Raw genomic sequence first — 16,258 nt, 5'->3', positions numbered from 1 at the left:
GGAGCTCCCTCGGTTACCACTTTGGGAGAAATAAAGGAATCAGACCGAACCGAACGAGGATATTCGGTTCACCCATGTGACACGACCGATCTACATTTACAGGTTCACACGTGTCAGTACATGAAATTACGTACGAGTACGACCTTGTTACTTGCAAGTAAGAAACAGTGTACCAGATTCCATTATGTAGCATGCACGTCATCACCACGGACCCATCTAATCAGGTAGACCGCGTAAAATCAAACGTCCATCAACGGCCTAGATTGATCCCAGAACACTAAGTAGAAAGAAAACCAAAGAGAAGGTATAGGTCTCTTCAATCATCCTCTACTTTGAATGTTCCATTAAAAACACCAAGGTTGATTTGATTGAAAGGCTGAACGGCAGGCATGGGAGGAGGTAATAAGAGAAGATCAAATAACAACAACAACAGCCATGATAGAACGAAGAGTAGCAAAGGAAGATCAAGAACGGACCCCAAATCTTCATCTTCTCGAATCAAGAACTCTCTCTTTGTGGAGGGTGATCTTTTATCTGATTGGCAGTTGGATTCTCGAGGTCCCCTACTCTTATTTTTCCCATTTAACTGTCTGTTTTGTTGCTGAGAAGTGAAATGGGAAAACAAACGAAGCTTGTTTTTTGTCTTCATCTAGAATTTGTTAAAGCACTCAAGAAATCAAATGGGTTGTTTTCATTTTTTATTAAGTTCTAATGAAAATTAGTTTGGTATTGGAATATTAAAAAAGGTTACTTTCCATATTGTGTTGGAGGAAGGAATCGAAAGATCAAATGGGTTGTCTTTTCCATTTAATAAGTTAATTTCTTTGAAGGTGGATGTAGGGTTGGAATACTAAAAAATCTTTTCGGGGTGTTGAATTGCAGGAAGGAATAGAAATGAGAATTCAAATTTGGGGTCAAATTCTGATAGAGCAAAGGCTTCTGCGCCTAAAAATGGATCATCAAGGAAGTCTGGTAGGAGTGCTATAAGCTATGAGTACCCTTCTCTCAATCTTCAAGTATGTTCCCTTGCATACCAAGAGTTGGTTGCTTCATGTAATTTGTATTTTCATAAAGTTGAGTTTTTGTTCCCCTCTGTAGTAAGCACAGGGAAAAAATAGAGTTAAGAGGAAACTATGACATTTGATTGCATTAAAGACTGATTCAATTTAAATTAAGTTTTTTGTATTGAAGCTCTTTGTTGGTATTGTTTTAATGTTTGTTTTCGTGTTTGTTTTTCCCAATTCTAGTTTTTGTGGTTGTTGAAATTGATCTGAATTTTTTCACTATCAAACTGGCATTTTTATTGTGGTAGGTTTCTAGTTTCTGCTATTTGATGAAGCTTGGAGATTCTGTAAGAGGTTAAATATTGGTTGGCACAAACTTTTTATTTTGTTGAATAAGTCATTTGAACTGAAATAATTTGTTGTGGAGCACGATTGCCTGGTGCATTTACAGGAAGTAGTTCCAAATGGTCTGCAAATTATACCCTCATTTTTTAGGATGTGAGTAGGAAAACTTAGTGTAATATTGGCTCCTAATTATTGAAGATGTTTTGCTCTGTAGCATGATGAACCTTTTCTTTTTTATTTTTATTTTGCAGGAAGGTCACTTTTTTTCCCCTTTTTCTTCTCTTTGAGAGTTGTATTTTTTTTTTTTTTGTGTGTGTGCTAATGTGTTTGAGAGATGAGAGGGATGATTAATCCTGATATTTGAAAATCATTTTTCTCCTTCCTGCCCCTGGTATGATGAAGGTAAATGATAAAGTCTTCCGAATTTGCCTAGTTAGTTTCATCCTTAAGTGGATCCTTCTCTTGCTCTGAGAAATGACTTGCATCAATGCTTTATGTAGGATATTTAGCCCAAAACAAATAGTTAACTATACTGAGTAGATTGTGATGATAGTTTTTTATTTGGATTTCTATCAGGATCCAGAATCAGGTGTTCATGGGTGCAATGGAGATAAAAAAATGGATGAGTCACATACTGTTGTTTTGCTTGATTCAAAGGAGACCCAGATCGTTGCTTACACGGATCAAACCACACCTCCAAAGCCCGGCCATGTAAAATATACTTATGAATACGATTCAGATATTGTGCTAGGTGATATCTCTCATAGAGGATTGGGTTTTGGTGATGAATCTGTGGCAAACCCCAGTGGAATTGATTCATCTACAAAGCAAATAGAACAACAAGAGGGTGCATGTTCTGGTTTATCATCCTCTGAGAAGGAATTGGTTGCTGATCATGGTAATAATAGCAAGGTGGATGCAGAGGTGACTGAGAAATTGTTTGCTGATGCATCATCCTCAAAGAATAAATCAAAAAACTCAGGGTTTTTGTCAATTGGAGGCATGAAGTTGTATACTCAAGATATGTCTGATGGAGAAACTGATGAGGACTATGATGGAGAATCACTAGATGATGAAAGCTCTGAGACAACTGATCAGGGGGAGCAAGACGGAGTGTATGGGAGTGATGCCTCTGAAATTTTGTCTGATGATGACTCAGATATTGATGAAGAGGTTGCAGAAGATTACATAGAAGGAATTGGTGGAGGTGATAGTGTTTTAGATACCAAGTGGTTGGTAGGTCAGGCTTTGGATGAAGCAAATGATGATAGTTCTTCTAGCAGTTCTATTAGTGAGACTTCGGAGAAGCTGGGTGGGATTACTCTCCAAGATGCATCTAGGGAATATGGCATGCAGAAGTATCAGTCAAGAAAGAAATACTCGGGGGGTGCTAATGATGTTTGGTCATCAGCTTTGGATGATCTTATGCTAGTGAAGGACCCGAGAACTGTATCTGCGAAAAAGAAGCATGCTGCCAGATTTCCTCAGTCTTGGCCTTTGCAGGAACAAAAGAGTAAAAATTCCAGAAAATTTCCTGGTAATGTTTGTTTACATAGGTTTATCTCAATCAATATTCATTTAGTCTTCAGTGTGACTCTAAAAGCATCTTCTTTAGGTGCTTCTTTTCCATTTGTGTCCAGAAATTCTTAGGTTTTGTTTGGTATTGTGGAAAATTTTATTGGAAGGAAAACTAGGAAAACAGAGAATTGTATTAATAAAAATATATTACAGGTTCACTGCCATAAATTCCTTTGTTAACTTTTCTCAATTTATATTAGCTGTATTTTCTCCTTTTGATTTGCCCTTGGTGTGCCAACATCTGAAAATTTCCAATATGGGGACATTTAGTTTTTAAATGTTAACAAGTATATATTATTTTCTACTTTTTCATTTTGAAAAAGGGGAGTGTTACTATTAATTCAAATGCGGTAGATTGGTTGCAGGCCTTTTTAAAATAACTTGATTTTGCTATCATGTTCTTTCTGGTACATTGACATCCTGAATGCAAATCGTGTTGTATATCCTTATAGCATGCTTTATCATTCAGGTGAAAAGAAGAAACATCGTAAGGAGATGATTGCTGTGAAGCGTCGTGAAAGAATGCTTCGCCGGGGAGTTGATCTTGAGCAAATAAATTCGGTAAAACGAAAAACTTTTAAGAGATTTAACAACCTCTTGTGCCCTTTATTGCATGTGTGATGATTATTGATGCTTTTGTTTTCTCATAGCATAGTTATCTTTTTCCTTCTTTTTTTTTTTCAATAGCACACTCTCATAGTCATAGGGTTTTGCTATATCGCTAGTGTTCTTCTCCTTCTTCCACATTTTGAGTTTCTACAACTGTTATTTAAATTTGAAATTTTTCGTTTGATCTTTTAGACAGGGTTTTAAATAGCAGCCCTGTCATGGTGTAGCGACCGCTATTTTGCAGTAGTGGCAGCTTCCGCATCCACTTTAGGCTGCTATTCATCTGTGAATTTGAATCACATTCTTACTGGCATGTAATGGCCATAATAAAATGGTTTAGTGGTCCCTCGCTCAATAGCAGACCAACAATGGCCGCTTTCCCATCCCTATCATGGACTTCCCCCTTTTCCCCTGTTTCAGTTTCAAAAGAAAATTTTCTTGGAAAACAGCCTAATACCCACAAAGAAATAACCTTAGATCTAAAATTATTCAACAAATTACCATAAACAATCAATTATGAGCTTCAAACAAAAGAAACAGATCAATTTTCGAGGGAAGAAGCAAAATTTTCTCAACAATCTCTCTTTGAAATTTTTTCTATGGAAGAATTGTTATATAAACACATGAGAGTGTACTGGCAGTATTATGGCAGCCTATCTTGATTTTTGTGGGGTGGAAACTTGCATCTACAAATTGAGGATAGATGGATCGATACCCTGCTATGATACTCATTTGAGGAAGAAGCTAAGCAATCTGCCACTTTGACCATTGTTTGAGGATGTCAGATGGCTATTGGCAAGGTTGATTGAGTTAGGATCTCCATTTGAGGGAGATAAGAGGAGGTAGTCAGACCATGTGAGGCTAGGACCTTGTTCCAATAAGAAAATACAAAAATGAGAGTGAAGAAAAGAAAGGTGGAGGGCTCTGGCCAAAAGTGAGTGGTGAAGCAAATAATTTGGTGGGACGGAGAAAGAGAATTTTTTGTGGGACAGTGTGCTTATTATCTGGTGTGTGAAAATTCGACTTTAGAGGGAAGGATTGGTTAGGGAGGAGAGTAGAAATTTCTGAGCGTGAATTTTTTTTTTTTGAACTTTAATTAACAATTTATATACTTGATTTTAATATATAAAGATAATTATAATATTTAATCTTATGATGTTGTTATGATATTTTAAAGAGTGAAAATGCAATAAATAATTCAAATATTATAGAAAAGAGTTGTTGGGCTATGATTATAGAATTTTGGAGAAAGGTATGCGAGAAAAAGAAAATTCATGACCACAACAGTTGCAAGCAACGGTAATGTGTATGCAACACCCACAACTATGATAAACATTATGTGACTGAAAACGCAGATGCGACCTCATTAAAATCCCTGATTTTAGTTATCTCTAGACATTATTACTAGTTATGATTGAACTACCTTGTCCCACCTCATGCTGGCACCTAAGGATATCCTTTGGGTCAGAAAATATTTGAAATAGATTTAGAACAGCTATACTTGTGAAGAATTAATGAAAAAAGGATGCTATTCAAGTCTTTCATTTTTCTCTTTGTATAAGACAAGGAACTGAGTTTTATGTTCAGGACAACTAGACGAAAATAGTGTGCTATATAGGCTTTTCTCCTATTTGAGAACCTTACCGGATTGAACTGAATTATTTTTTTTCTTTTCATTTCTTTTCATAGTTCATATTAGCAGAGGTGGTCCCAATAAATACAAAGCAACTTGACATTAAGGTGATAGCAAACAATCTATTAATTTGATTAAGCGAACATAGAGAAGGTTGAGATATTGCATCAGCGGTCAGTGAATAATTGTGCAAGTCCACTTACATGCATATATTTGCTTCTCATTGGAATTTAGCATATAAGCTTTTGCACTCTTTAGAGGATTAGAGATGTACCGAGGTAATCATTCTAGAAGGTGAAAATGCTACAGTTTTTATCTAAATAGGTTATCAAGTCACACATAAACATTGGAGAGAAGTTGGTATAAAATCAGAATATCATTTCATTAGTTTCATGGTATGCATGCTCCTATTAAAGAAGGAATGAGTCTATTAAATGCTTTAAGTAGAGAAACTGATGTAGCCGGAGGGTTTAGGACAATTAGAACTCAACAATTAGGCTTGAATGGGGTTGATTGTGTTTGGAACAATAAAAGATAATTGGGTTTTAAAGAAACCTGTTAGAATAAATATTCAGAATAACAAAGATGAAATAATAATAATTCTTTATCTAGGACTGCTTATTTATACTAGCTAAGATAAATCCTAATCAAATAGTAATTCTAATCCTAAATAAACACTTAAAGTACTAAAATTCTAATAAAGATAGAAAAAAAAAATCTCAAACTAATTAAAATAAGGAAAATAAAATCCTAAGCTAATGAAAATATTAAATAACATAGAATCCTAGATGTGCCTGCATCAGAAACAAAGGCTGAAATCGTTTAATTAGCACAAAAAGGTCCTTGCTCGTAATGATCTTACTCAAGATATGGTCTGAAATAGAATACAATCACAAAATCTGATCTATGTAGCTGATGTGACATAGTGGGAAAAGGACTGGTTGTTCTTGTTGTCACTTTGGTTAGTAATCTTGATGCAAGATTCAAAATTATTCTGTCACAAGTGGATAAGGCACATTAAATGCTAAATGAATGGTGAATGACCGGTACATTAAATGATTTAAGCTTGTCCATCATTATTTGCCAGTATAACTTTGTTTTTTAAGGAGCAGCACAAATCCTGTGATATTACTTTTAGTAACGGCAGAAATCCTGTGATATTTGCACAGGATTAAATAAGTGTTATTATTGCCTTACATAAAAAGGAAAACATGTAAAGAATTTGTTATGAGATCAATGTGTTGACTTAATTAGTAATACAACTTCTGTAAACAATACTAGTGGACAAGGAAATAAGAATGAGTACATGATATTAAAGTATTAGTGGAGATTTTGGGGAAAGCATAAATTTTGACTTTCACTCTTTAGCTTGAATGAATATTCCATGGAAACAATCTTATATAATTCATTTTTCAATGTCAAAAAGGCTAATAGAATAATAGGAAAATAAAGTGTGATAATGTATTTATATAAGTGTATTAAATTCAGAGTTGTGGGAAATTATAGGATTGGATTATTGAGGATGAGACAAACAATTCTATCTCTTTTATTAAGTATGCGGCAATGCTCTGAGATGAAGGAAACTTTTGACGTAATTGTTAGATCAATATTGTATTATCATGGCTGGTTCAGGACTTTAACTGCTCTATGGTTTGATGAATTGTAGAAATTAGAGCAGATTGTTTTGGATGGGGTTGATATGTTTGCTTTTCAACCGATGCATCATCGAGATTGTTCCCAGGTATGAAACTATGGTTTAACTTTAGCAGTTTGAAATTTATTTTCATATTTAACCCCCTCCCCCTCTTGTTTGTTCTGCATCATTTTTACCTTATCGGCTTATCTTACAGGCGTGGATCATCTTCTGCCATGAGATGATGAGATGCAACCATTATATGACAAGTTTAACTTAGTACAATTGAATGGCTTGTTTTCATTAGTATCAAATGAAGGATAAGGTTTATTTGGTTTTAAATAAGGCTGTGACTTGGAGAATTATGTTAGTATGTACTTAAGAGCAGATAATCTTCAAGCCTTACCTATGAGCTTATTTGATAAAAGTAGACTCCAATTAGAATAGGAACGAGAAGCTTCTATTACTAGGAGACGTGCTTTTAAAGTTAATCAGTGTTTTGAAACTAATGTGTTATCCCATCAGCTTGGTTTAGTCATTAGGAAGTGAAAAATGAATTGCCTTATTTAGTTCTTGTGCTTTATCCAAGTAAGCCTTCAGGTGCCAGGTGGATAGTACACAATAGTTTGTAACACTGGTCATGAGATGTAACATTTTTGGAGCTTTCACAGCATGAGGCAACTTTTTTGTCTTCTTAAACATTTTGGCCAACAAAATATTGCTAATGCTCAGGAAACCAGAGGCATTGCTTCATCTAATAGCGTTTAGGCATACTTCTATTTGTTTTTGCAGTTTCATTTACATTGACAGCAGTAACTTTGCTTTTAATCTCCAGTCATAGTTTGAAAGAGTTTGTTAATTTCATGATTTACAAATGTTTGTTGTGATGCTTCAATGCTTCCAATTGGTGATTCCTTTATGTCTTGTGGTATTGGCAGCCTTGTTTAGTCATCATAATGTTTTCTTAGCTGCCGTTCTCATTCATTTTCATGAAGTACATTTGAGCTTTTAGAATAATTTTCTGCAACTCTTAATATCAACTTAGCTGAAAATATTAATTCATTAATGTTCAGTTTGAAAAGTTACTCTGTTAAACCAAAATGATGGCCTAGCAAAGCAAATGTCATCAGTGGTGTCAAAGAAGATGAATTGTAGGATGAAAATACTAGTTACCCAAATTAATTCTTGCATTGAATGGAACAGAACCAATTAAAGGAATCCTGTTTTGAAATTGAATGTGGAGGTCTGACTTAAATCGACATAAAAGTGAGGCTTTTATCTTCAATTTTACCAAGCTGATGACTCCTTTGCCAGTATTGGAGTATATTTGATGTGCTTCATGTCTCTGTAGGTACAAAGATTAGCTGCAATTTATCGCTTGTCTAGCGGCTGTCAAGGTTCTGGCAAGAAAAGGTAATTAGTATGTCTGCTGCATGGGCAATTGTGCATGATTTAGAAATGGAATTAATGGTTAAACTTGATGCCCTTTCCTTTTACAGGTTCGTGACAGTGACACACACACAATACACATCCTTGCCATCTTCCACCGACAGACTTCGCCTGGAAAAGGTTCCAATCGTTGTTAGCTACATTCTTATGCACTGCACACAGAGGATTGTGCATTTATATTTTATCCAATTGTTAATTTGATGTTATATTGCCCATCTCAAGTTAGAGTATGTAATTGGACAGTCTCTTAATGGCAACTGAGCAAACTTATAACCATGTTTTTTTTTTCCTGGATTTCAGCTAATTGGAGCTGGCAATGAGGATGCAGACTTTGCTGTTAATGAAGGTTTTAATAGAAAGTCACTGGCTGCTGGTAGAACAAGAGCAGAGAAGGTTGGTAAAGGGAGTGGCTTAAAGAAAGCTAATTCAAGTTACATTGGTGAATTGAGTGAGAAAGAAGGAAGTGGGAAAAAGGGTTCATATGCAAATCAACCTGTGTCATTTGTATCAAGTGGCCACATGCCATCAGAAACTGTTGGGGTCAGAACTATGGATTCTGAGGGTACAGCAGAAACTTGTGAACATAAGGGTATAGTCAGCTCAGCACAGTTTGGTGCATTTGAGGTACACACCAAGGGTTTTGGATCCAGAATGATGGCTAAAATGGGATTTGTCGAAGGTGGAGGTTTGGGAAAAGATGGTCAAGGTGTGGCACAGCCTATTGAAGTAATACAGCGGCCTAAGTCACTTGGGTTGGGTGTTGATTTCCCCAGCGCAAGTAGTGACTCAGACAGGTTTCAAAATAAAACCAGTGGGGCTTCTGAAAAGGGTACCAAAGGATTTGGTAACTCAGCCAGGGGTCAGCATAAAGGTTTTGGAGCTTTTGAAAAGCATACTAAAGGTTTTGGATCCAAGATGATGGCCAAGATGGGCTTTGTTGAAGGTATGGGCTTGGGTAAGGATTCACAAGGTATGGTGAATCCTTTAGTCGCTGCTAGGCTCCCAAAATCGCGAGGATTGGGTGCTAAACGTTAGATGTCATGCCTTAAATGAATGTACAAGAGGCTAACATCTGAATACTAACTGTTCTTAGGTCAGTTCCTTGATCATTTCCCCGGTTTAGGACCTGTTTTCATTATTTGTGTCCTTCGGGCCCTCCCATTTCAATTAGTTTATAGGATGGAGACACTAAATTTTATCCAGGATGTATTGATAGAAGCCACAAAGTAAAGTTACAAAAGGCATTAAATGAATGCCTGCATGTGTTGGGAGCCCTTCAAGCCTTATTTTTGGCATGGTTGTGACTCGTGGGACCTGTAAAGAAGTCTTGTTTTGACTGCTTCCCCATGTGACATGACACAGTTCGATCAGGAAATGTGAAAAACACTGCCCCATCCAATCACGTAAACTTCCTTCTTTAAGCCTTTTATTGGGGGTGATTACAACAGAGAGGTCAGCTTGTGCTGCTCTCGCGTGAGGTCCTCGTGCATGCGGTGTTCCATTTCATGGCTTTATTATCTAGAAATTAAGTTAATAATATCATATATTTAAAAGTAATTAAAATGTAATTTACATCTAAAAATAAAATTTTCGTTAAAATTAAATAAAAATAAGATAAAAATAATTTTCCAAAATGAGACAAGTCGGAATCAAGTTACATGTATATTTTTGAGATACTATGTATCATATGTTTCATAAAAGAATCGTAAATCTTACATCAGTTATATATTAGAGTATGGTTGAATATTTAATTGTTCATATCATCTTTTAACATATAAGATATTTTTTATAAAATTAAATCATGAAACCTAGTGAACTAAAATAAATGATATTTTACAGATTAGTATAAACTGAGACATCATACTTAAAAAATAGATAAAAGCAAGTGAAGAAATATGATTAACACACGTAGAAAGTGTTTATGAATTTGTTAAGCAGTTTATACGTATTCAATTGTATAACCTATAAATATCGGTTTAGATTAAGGTTACATGTGCCATCTTTCTTTTGTCTTTTTCTATGTATAACCTTTATCATGAGTTACACCATACAAGTTACATTTGTTCACTTTTTTCCTTGTTTAATTCTTCCAGATTTAACTATGTTTTTGTCTTTTATCTAATGGCCGGTTGCGTGTCTACGTAGAGGATCTCAGGCGGACCACACAGCCACATGCTCGCCCTTTCTTATTGCGTCATGGTGAGATCTCTGCATCGTGGCCCGTATGGTATACCTTTCACTCTTTAGGACATCTAATCAGAATATTATTTTAAGCTGAAAATTTAGCATAAGACAAGTCCATCTACATTAACAGCTCACTTAACTCTACAAGTGGGAATCTTGGTTCCAACTTCCAAGCCATTTGATTATTGTGCATCATCATCGTCTTATTTTGGTACTCAATCATCGCATTGCAATTTTGGTTCGTGGGGGACACACATCAAATTTGTTTAACTATAATAAGAAATTGTATTTTATATATATATATATATAAGGTAAAATACTTAGACTCCTTAACTTTTAATTAAAATTTTAAGTGAGTTTATTAATTTTTAAAATAAATATTTTATTCATACAGACTTTTAATCAATGATTATTGTTTTCATTAGTTAATAACGTAATAATATTAAAAATTAATTTTATTTTTTGTTAATTTTAAAAATTACTATTATATTATTTTTAAAAAAAAAATAAAGAAAAAGTGCTCCCCTTCCCTAAGGAGCACCTACTGTGGAGAGAAAAAATAGACAAAAAAAAGGAAAAAGGGTATTTTAATCTTTTTATATTTTTTATTAACGATATTTACTCTTTTGAAACATATTGTTAATTTAAAAAATTAATAAATTCGTATAAAATTATAATTAAAAATTAAAAATATGCGTATATATTGTTTGTTCTTCTCTGAGTTTCATTGTTACTTTCAATATAGAGCCACTTACTTTGCTCACAAAGTGGGCAGAGTCAGATGTAAGCTACATTAATCTTAAGTTTAGTCCTTGGGAGTCATTGGTCAAGGTTATCCAAGATAAGCAAAAGAGAAACTTGGCCATCCATCTCACCAATAGCCAAAAATTGATCCAACAACAAAGCCTGACATCTTCATGCACAATTCACCCTAAACTCTATATTTACTTCTGCTTCATACTTAGTCCCATCCTTTTGCTCTTTGTTTTAGGTTCAATCCAAAGATCCAATATACATAATGCTGAAATGAGTCAACATGATAATGTGTTACACTATTTTGCTTATTATCTTAGAGAAATGATAAAAAAAAATAATCTAGAATCTATATCAAAATGTATATAAAAGTAAGAATGTTGAAAATTTATTTAATTGACAAAACAGATTTTTTAATCATTCTATTATAAATTGCAATTTACTATTTTAAATATTTTTAATAACTATAGTGTACATGGTTGTATCAAACAAGGATTGAAATTCAAGTTAAGATGTAAACGAAATTGATAAATGAGATAAATTTCAATCTTATAAAGTGTCTTTTTAAATATTTTTATTATAAATATTAATAAGATTTATCTAATTTTTAAATAAGAATTTTGATTGTATTAAATTACTTTTATTAAAAATATTTATTGAATTCTCATAATGTTGCATAATTTGTAAATTAATATTACAAATTTTGAATTATTTATACTTCTAACCTTATATTTTAAAAGATATATTTTATTCATATATAATTATTATTAAAAATAAATAAGTATTCACGTATAATGCACATGATAATAAATATCAATACTTAACACAATCATATATCTAATGTTAACCTTCCCTCTATATTCTTGTGTTTATCTTAAAGTTGTCTACGTTGTCCATTAATTGCATCATAATTAGGGTCATTAAATGCCTTTCGTTCTCAATAATAATAATAATTAGGAGAGAAGTGCATAGTAATTTGACAAGAATGAATGCCTTAGTCAATGGCATAGTGACCATATTTGTCTAAGCATGTGTTGCTGGCTGATTGATTTTGAACATACATGACACATTGACATATTATGAAATTCACCCTAACAATCTCTCCCAAAAGAGAAAAGTTTGGTCCACATTGTGGGGATGGGGATGCCCATATTTGATCAAATCTATGGGGAAAACCAATTGACCACAATATTCAAAATTTAGACTTACACCAAGGAAATTGTTTAGTCTCTTCTATTTTTTTTTTCTACTTACTTTTTACTTTAAAATTGGTAATTAGAAAAGGTACTAAATATTCCTAAATTGGTAATAAAATGGGATTTTTTAATTTAATTTACATGGAAATGTTTAATGGTAGAAAGTAGAAGTTAATTTGGCATCTAAATACATAAGTAGGGGCATTATAGTCAAATATCCAAGAATGCGCCAAAAAAGGGGGAGGAAAAAAAAAAAAGGGAAAAGCTTTCAGTACGGTGTCGGTGACTCGTTATTAGCTCAAAACGCACAAAGCCATCATATAAAACACGTTATCGTGCCTTCCATTGCTGCTTTCTTTCTCTCGAAATTTCGGTTAAATATTTTGAAGATCTCTATGTTTGGAGTTGAAATTTCTTCATAGAGAGTCTTCGCGTCTTTCTCTCAGGCAATTCTAATTTTCCTTCCAGAGGTCAGTCGGATTCATCCGTTCCTTTACACAATTTCTTCTATATTAGTTGCATTGCTAGATTTTCTTTTTTTTTTTTTTTTTTCTATAACTCTTTTTAACACAAAATCCCTCACACAGAAAACTCATTTCTCGATCTGGGTTATCCCAGATCTGACAAAATTTGGACTTAATGGGTAATTTTGGGATCTGGGTGTTGACAATTTGCTTGATATTTCAATCTGGATATGGGTTTTATCTGCCTGGTAGTTACCCTCACAAATATGTGGTTGGGGACTATTTATCTGTCAAAGTGAATTCCCTTACTTCCATTGACACCGAAATGCCCTTTAGCTATTATAGTTTACCCTTTTGTAAGCCTACAGAGGGTGTTAAGGATAGTGCTGAGAATCTTGGTGAGCTTCTCATGGGAGATCGGATTGAGAACTCACCGTATAGGTTTAGATGTACACTAATGAGACTGAGATCTTCTTGTGTCAATTTAACAAGTTATCAGCTGATGATTTTAAGTTATTGAAGAAGAGGATAGATGAGATGTATCAGGTTAACTTGATTCTCGATAATTTGCCTGCTATAAGGTATACTAGGAAAGAAGGTTTTGTGTTGAGGTGGACAGGGTATCCTGTCGGAGTTAAGGTTCAGGATGTGTATTATGTGTTTAATCATTTGAAATTAAAGGTGCTTGTTCATAAGTATGAGGAAACAAATGTGGCACGTGTGATGGGTACTGGGGATGCCGCTGAGGTTATTCCCACTATTGGCAATGGGGGATCGGATGTGCCTGGATATATGGTTGTTGGGTTTGAGGTGGTTCCTTGCAGTGTCCTGCATAATGGTAACTCTGTTAAGAACTTGAACATGTATGAAAAATACCCATCTCCAATTAAATGTGAGTCGACTACCGTGTCGATGCCTATCAAGGAAGGTGAGCCAATTGTCTTCACCTATGAGGTTGCCTTTGAGGAGAGTGATATCAAGTGGCCATCGCGTTGGGATGCTTATCTGAAGATGGAGGGATCCAAAGTTCATTGGTTCTCGATCTTGAATTCTCTTATGGTGATCACTTTCCTTGCTGGTATAGTCCTTGTGATCTTCTTAAGGACTGTTAGGCGGGATCTGACGCGATATGAGGAGCTTGACAAGGAGGCCCAAGCACAGATGAATGAGGAGTTATCTGGGTGGAAGCTTGTTGTTGGGGATGTTTTCCGTGCCCCATCTAATCCTTCTCTTCTGTGTATTATGGTTGGGGATGGAGTTCAGATCCTTGGGATGGCAGTTGTGACAATCTTGTTTGCTGCTCTTGGATTTATGTCACCAGCATCCCGTGGAACTCTTATTACAGGTATGCTATTTTTCTACATGATTCTTGGTATTGTAGCTGGCTATGTTGCAGTTCGTCTTTGGAGAACAATTGGCTGCGGTGATCACAAGGGATGGGTTTCTGTCGCTTGGAAGGCTGCTTGTTTCTTCCCTGGTATTGCCTTTTTGATTCTAACCACTTTGAATTTCCTGTTATGGGGAAGTCACAGCACAGGAGCTATTCCATTTTCTCTCTTTGTTATTCTACTTCTACTTTGGTTCTGTATCTCTGTTCCACTCACCCTAGTTGGTGGATACTTTGGGGCTAAGGCACCTCATATTGAATACCCTGTTCGAACCAACCAGATCCCTCGGGAAATTCCAGCCCAGAAGTACCCATCCTGGCTGTTAGTTCTTGGTGCTGGAACTCTACCTTTTGGTACTCTTTTCATTGAGCTTTTCTTCATTATGTCTAGCATCTGGATGGGGCGAGTTTACTATGTCTTTGGGTTTCTGTTCATTGTTCTGGTCCTACTTGTTGTGGTTTGTGCTGAAGTATCTTTAGTGTTGACCTACATGCATCTCTGTGTGGAGGACTGGAAATGGTGGTGGAAATCCTTCTTTGCTTCTGGTTCAGTTGCCATCTACATCTTCTTGTACTCCATAAACTATCTCATATTTGATCTTAAGAGTTTGAGTGGACCTGTCTCCGCTACTCTATACTTGGGGTATTCTCTCTTCATGGTTCTTGCAATCATGTTTGCAACAGGCACAATTGGATTCCTTTCTTCTTTCTGGTTCGTGCATTATTTATTCTCTTCAGTAAAGCTAGATTGAAGAAGCTTTCCCAAACACAAGAATTGGCACATTTGAAGAGGTAAATGGTACATTGAAGAGGCTCAGGAGAAAAGAATTCATCCTTTACATTAGTCAATCCTCCTTTACATATTACTTTGAGCGTTTACTTTGTTAGGGGACTTTGGTAAATGTAATAACAATAATTTCGCCCAGTTTTGCTTAATTCTTTATTAGATCTCTATGATGCTTGATAATGCAATACAAGTCTGTATTTGCATTTTGATATATTGGGGGCCTATCTAGGTTGTCATGGTAACTTTATCTGTGGTACTTATACTATTTACTTCTATGTCCAAACTTTTATCAGTCGGAATGCAATGAGCACGGTTCATTACGTTTTTCTTTTGTTCTTATAGTACTCTCCATTCTCCCACCTGGCTTAACTCTAAAATGCTTTCAACTTCCCAAGATTGGAATACTGCCCTTGGACCTCGGTAAAAGGACGCTGATGGGGTTTCCCGTGAACTGCTAGTATTCAGATATCTGTTTGTAAATTACCAATAATTAGTTTGTAAGAGTCTGAAATTAAAAGAAATTGCAGTTGCAACACACATGCCTAAGTCTAAGCTTCATAGGACGTAGGTTGGTATACTTCGGGCTAAAAGAAGCAGCTGCCAGGGTTAATGGGGTCAGGGGTAGAAGTAATGTCACAAAGTTATGACATTCACATTATTTGATAAACAAATAAGGGCTCAAGATCGCCAACCATGTTTGTGAAGCAAATGAAACCAATTAAAAAGCAATAGCTTTTACCTCCCAATGGGAAAAAACTAACCAGTTGCAAATTAAACATGAACATGAAAGAAATAAATGGGGTCACCTCCAATATTAATGGCAGCATCATGGACAAAACTTGTTGGGCATATTTGTGGTGATGAAGCCACAAAGGCGCCTGATGAAGAAGTGCACTTAATGCTCATAATCCTTTTATATACAAGTTTAGGAACATCTAGGTACATGAGCATATCAGTACCTCAACTAGTCGAACCTAAGAATCTTGAAAAATCACAATGAACATGGATAATAGATTCCTACATTAGATCAACCTTTCAGAAACCTAATGAGATATGATTAACAATTTAAGGTAGAAAAGGATAATTATATGTAAGGTAGAAAAAGATGGAGGACAAAGACAAGTTTAACAAAGTTCAAGTCCGAAGAAGAGACGATAAGCAATTTGGCCCGAAATGTTTGACAGCAGCGATTGATATCTTCAACTTGCTTAGCTTAGGTATGAGGCAATCTCCTTG

General features: G+C 35.2%; 2 protein-coding genes across 3 annotated transcripts; both read left to right on the top strand.

Moving 5' to 3' along the window:
* Nucleotides 1-272: 272 nt before the first annotated feature.
* On the top strand, nt 273-9,672 carry LOC110410527 (D111/G-patch domain-containing protein). 2 transcript variants are annotated; one of them, XM_021420262.2, is made up of 8 exons: nt 273-558; nt 883-1,016; nt 1,926-2,886; nt 3,397-3,488; nt 6,836-6,910; nt 8,154-8,215; nt 8,302-8,371; nt 8,552-9,672. In XM_021420262.2, the coding sequence occupies exons 1-8, from the start codon at nt 390-392 to the stop codon at nt 9,284-9,286; spliced, it is 2,298 nt and encodes a 765-aa protein (XP_021275937.1). In that variant the 5' UTR covers nt 273-389; the 3' UTR covers nt 9,287-9,672. The 2 variants fall into 2 exon arrangements, with proteins under 2 accessions (XP_021275937.1, XP_021275938.1); XM_021420263.2 differs by having other exon boundaries at nt 290-558; nt 883-972.
* A 3,033-nt stretch (nt 9,673-12,705) lies between these two features.
* LOC110410977 (Endomembrane protein 70 protein family) lies at nt 12,706-15,359 on the top strand. Its single transcript, XM_021420945.2, has 2 exons — nt 12,706-12,854; nt 12,972-15,359. The coding sequence occupies exon 2, from the start codon at nt 13,296-13,298 to the stop codon at nt 14,985-14,987; it is 1,692 nt and encodes a 563-aa protein (XP_021276620.2). The 5' UTR covers nt 12,706-12,854; nt 12,972-13,295; the 3' UTR covers nt 14,988-15,359.
* The last annotated feature ends 899 nt before the right edge of the window (nt 15,360-16,258 follow it).

Source organism: Theobroma umbraticum, unplaced genomic scaffold (assembly GCF_002168275.2).
Source record: "Theobroma umbraticum cultivar Fairchild unplaced genomic scaffold, ASM216827v3 scaffold_56.0, whole genome shotgun sequence".
In the NCBI taxonomy this organism is placed as follows: Eukaryota; Viridiplantae; Streptophyta; class Magnoliopsida; order Malvales; family Malvaceae; genus Theobroma; species Theobroma umbraticum.
Note: the sequence above shows the minus strand (reverse complement) of the source record. Positions and strands in the feature narration are given on the sequence as shown.

Bases quoted from the DNA above. Each gene is read 5' to 3' on its own strand.
- LOC110410977 (XM_021420945.2), top strand. From the start codon at position 13,296: ATGTACACTAATGAGACTGAGATCTTCTTGTGTCAATTTAACAAGTTA.
- LOC110410527 (XM_021420262.2), top strand. From the start codon at position 390: ATGGGAGGAGGTAATAAGAGAAGATCAAATAACAACAACAACAGCCAT. The intron at 8,216-8,301 runs GTAATTAGTATG...TTCCTTTTACAG, and splicing joins CAAGGTTCTGGCAAGAAAAG to GTTCGTGACAGTGACACACA. The intron at 8,372-8,551 runs GTTCCAATCGTT...CCTGGATTTCAG, and splicing joins ACAGACTTCGCCTGGAAAAG to CTAATTGGAGCTGGCAATGA.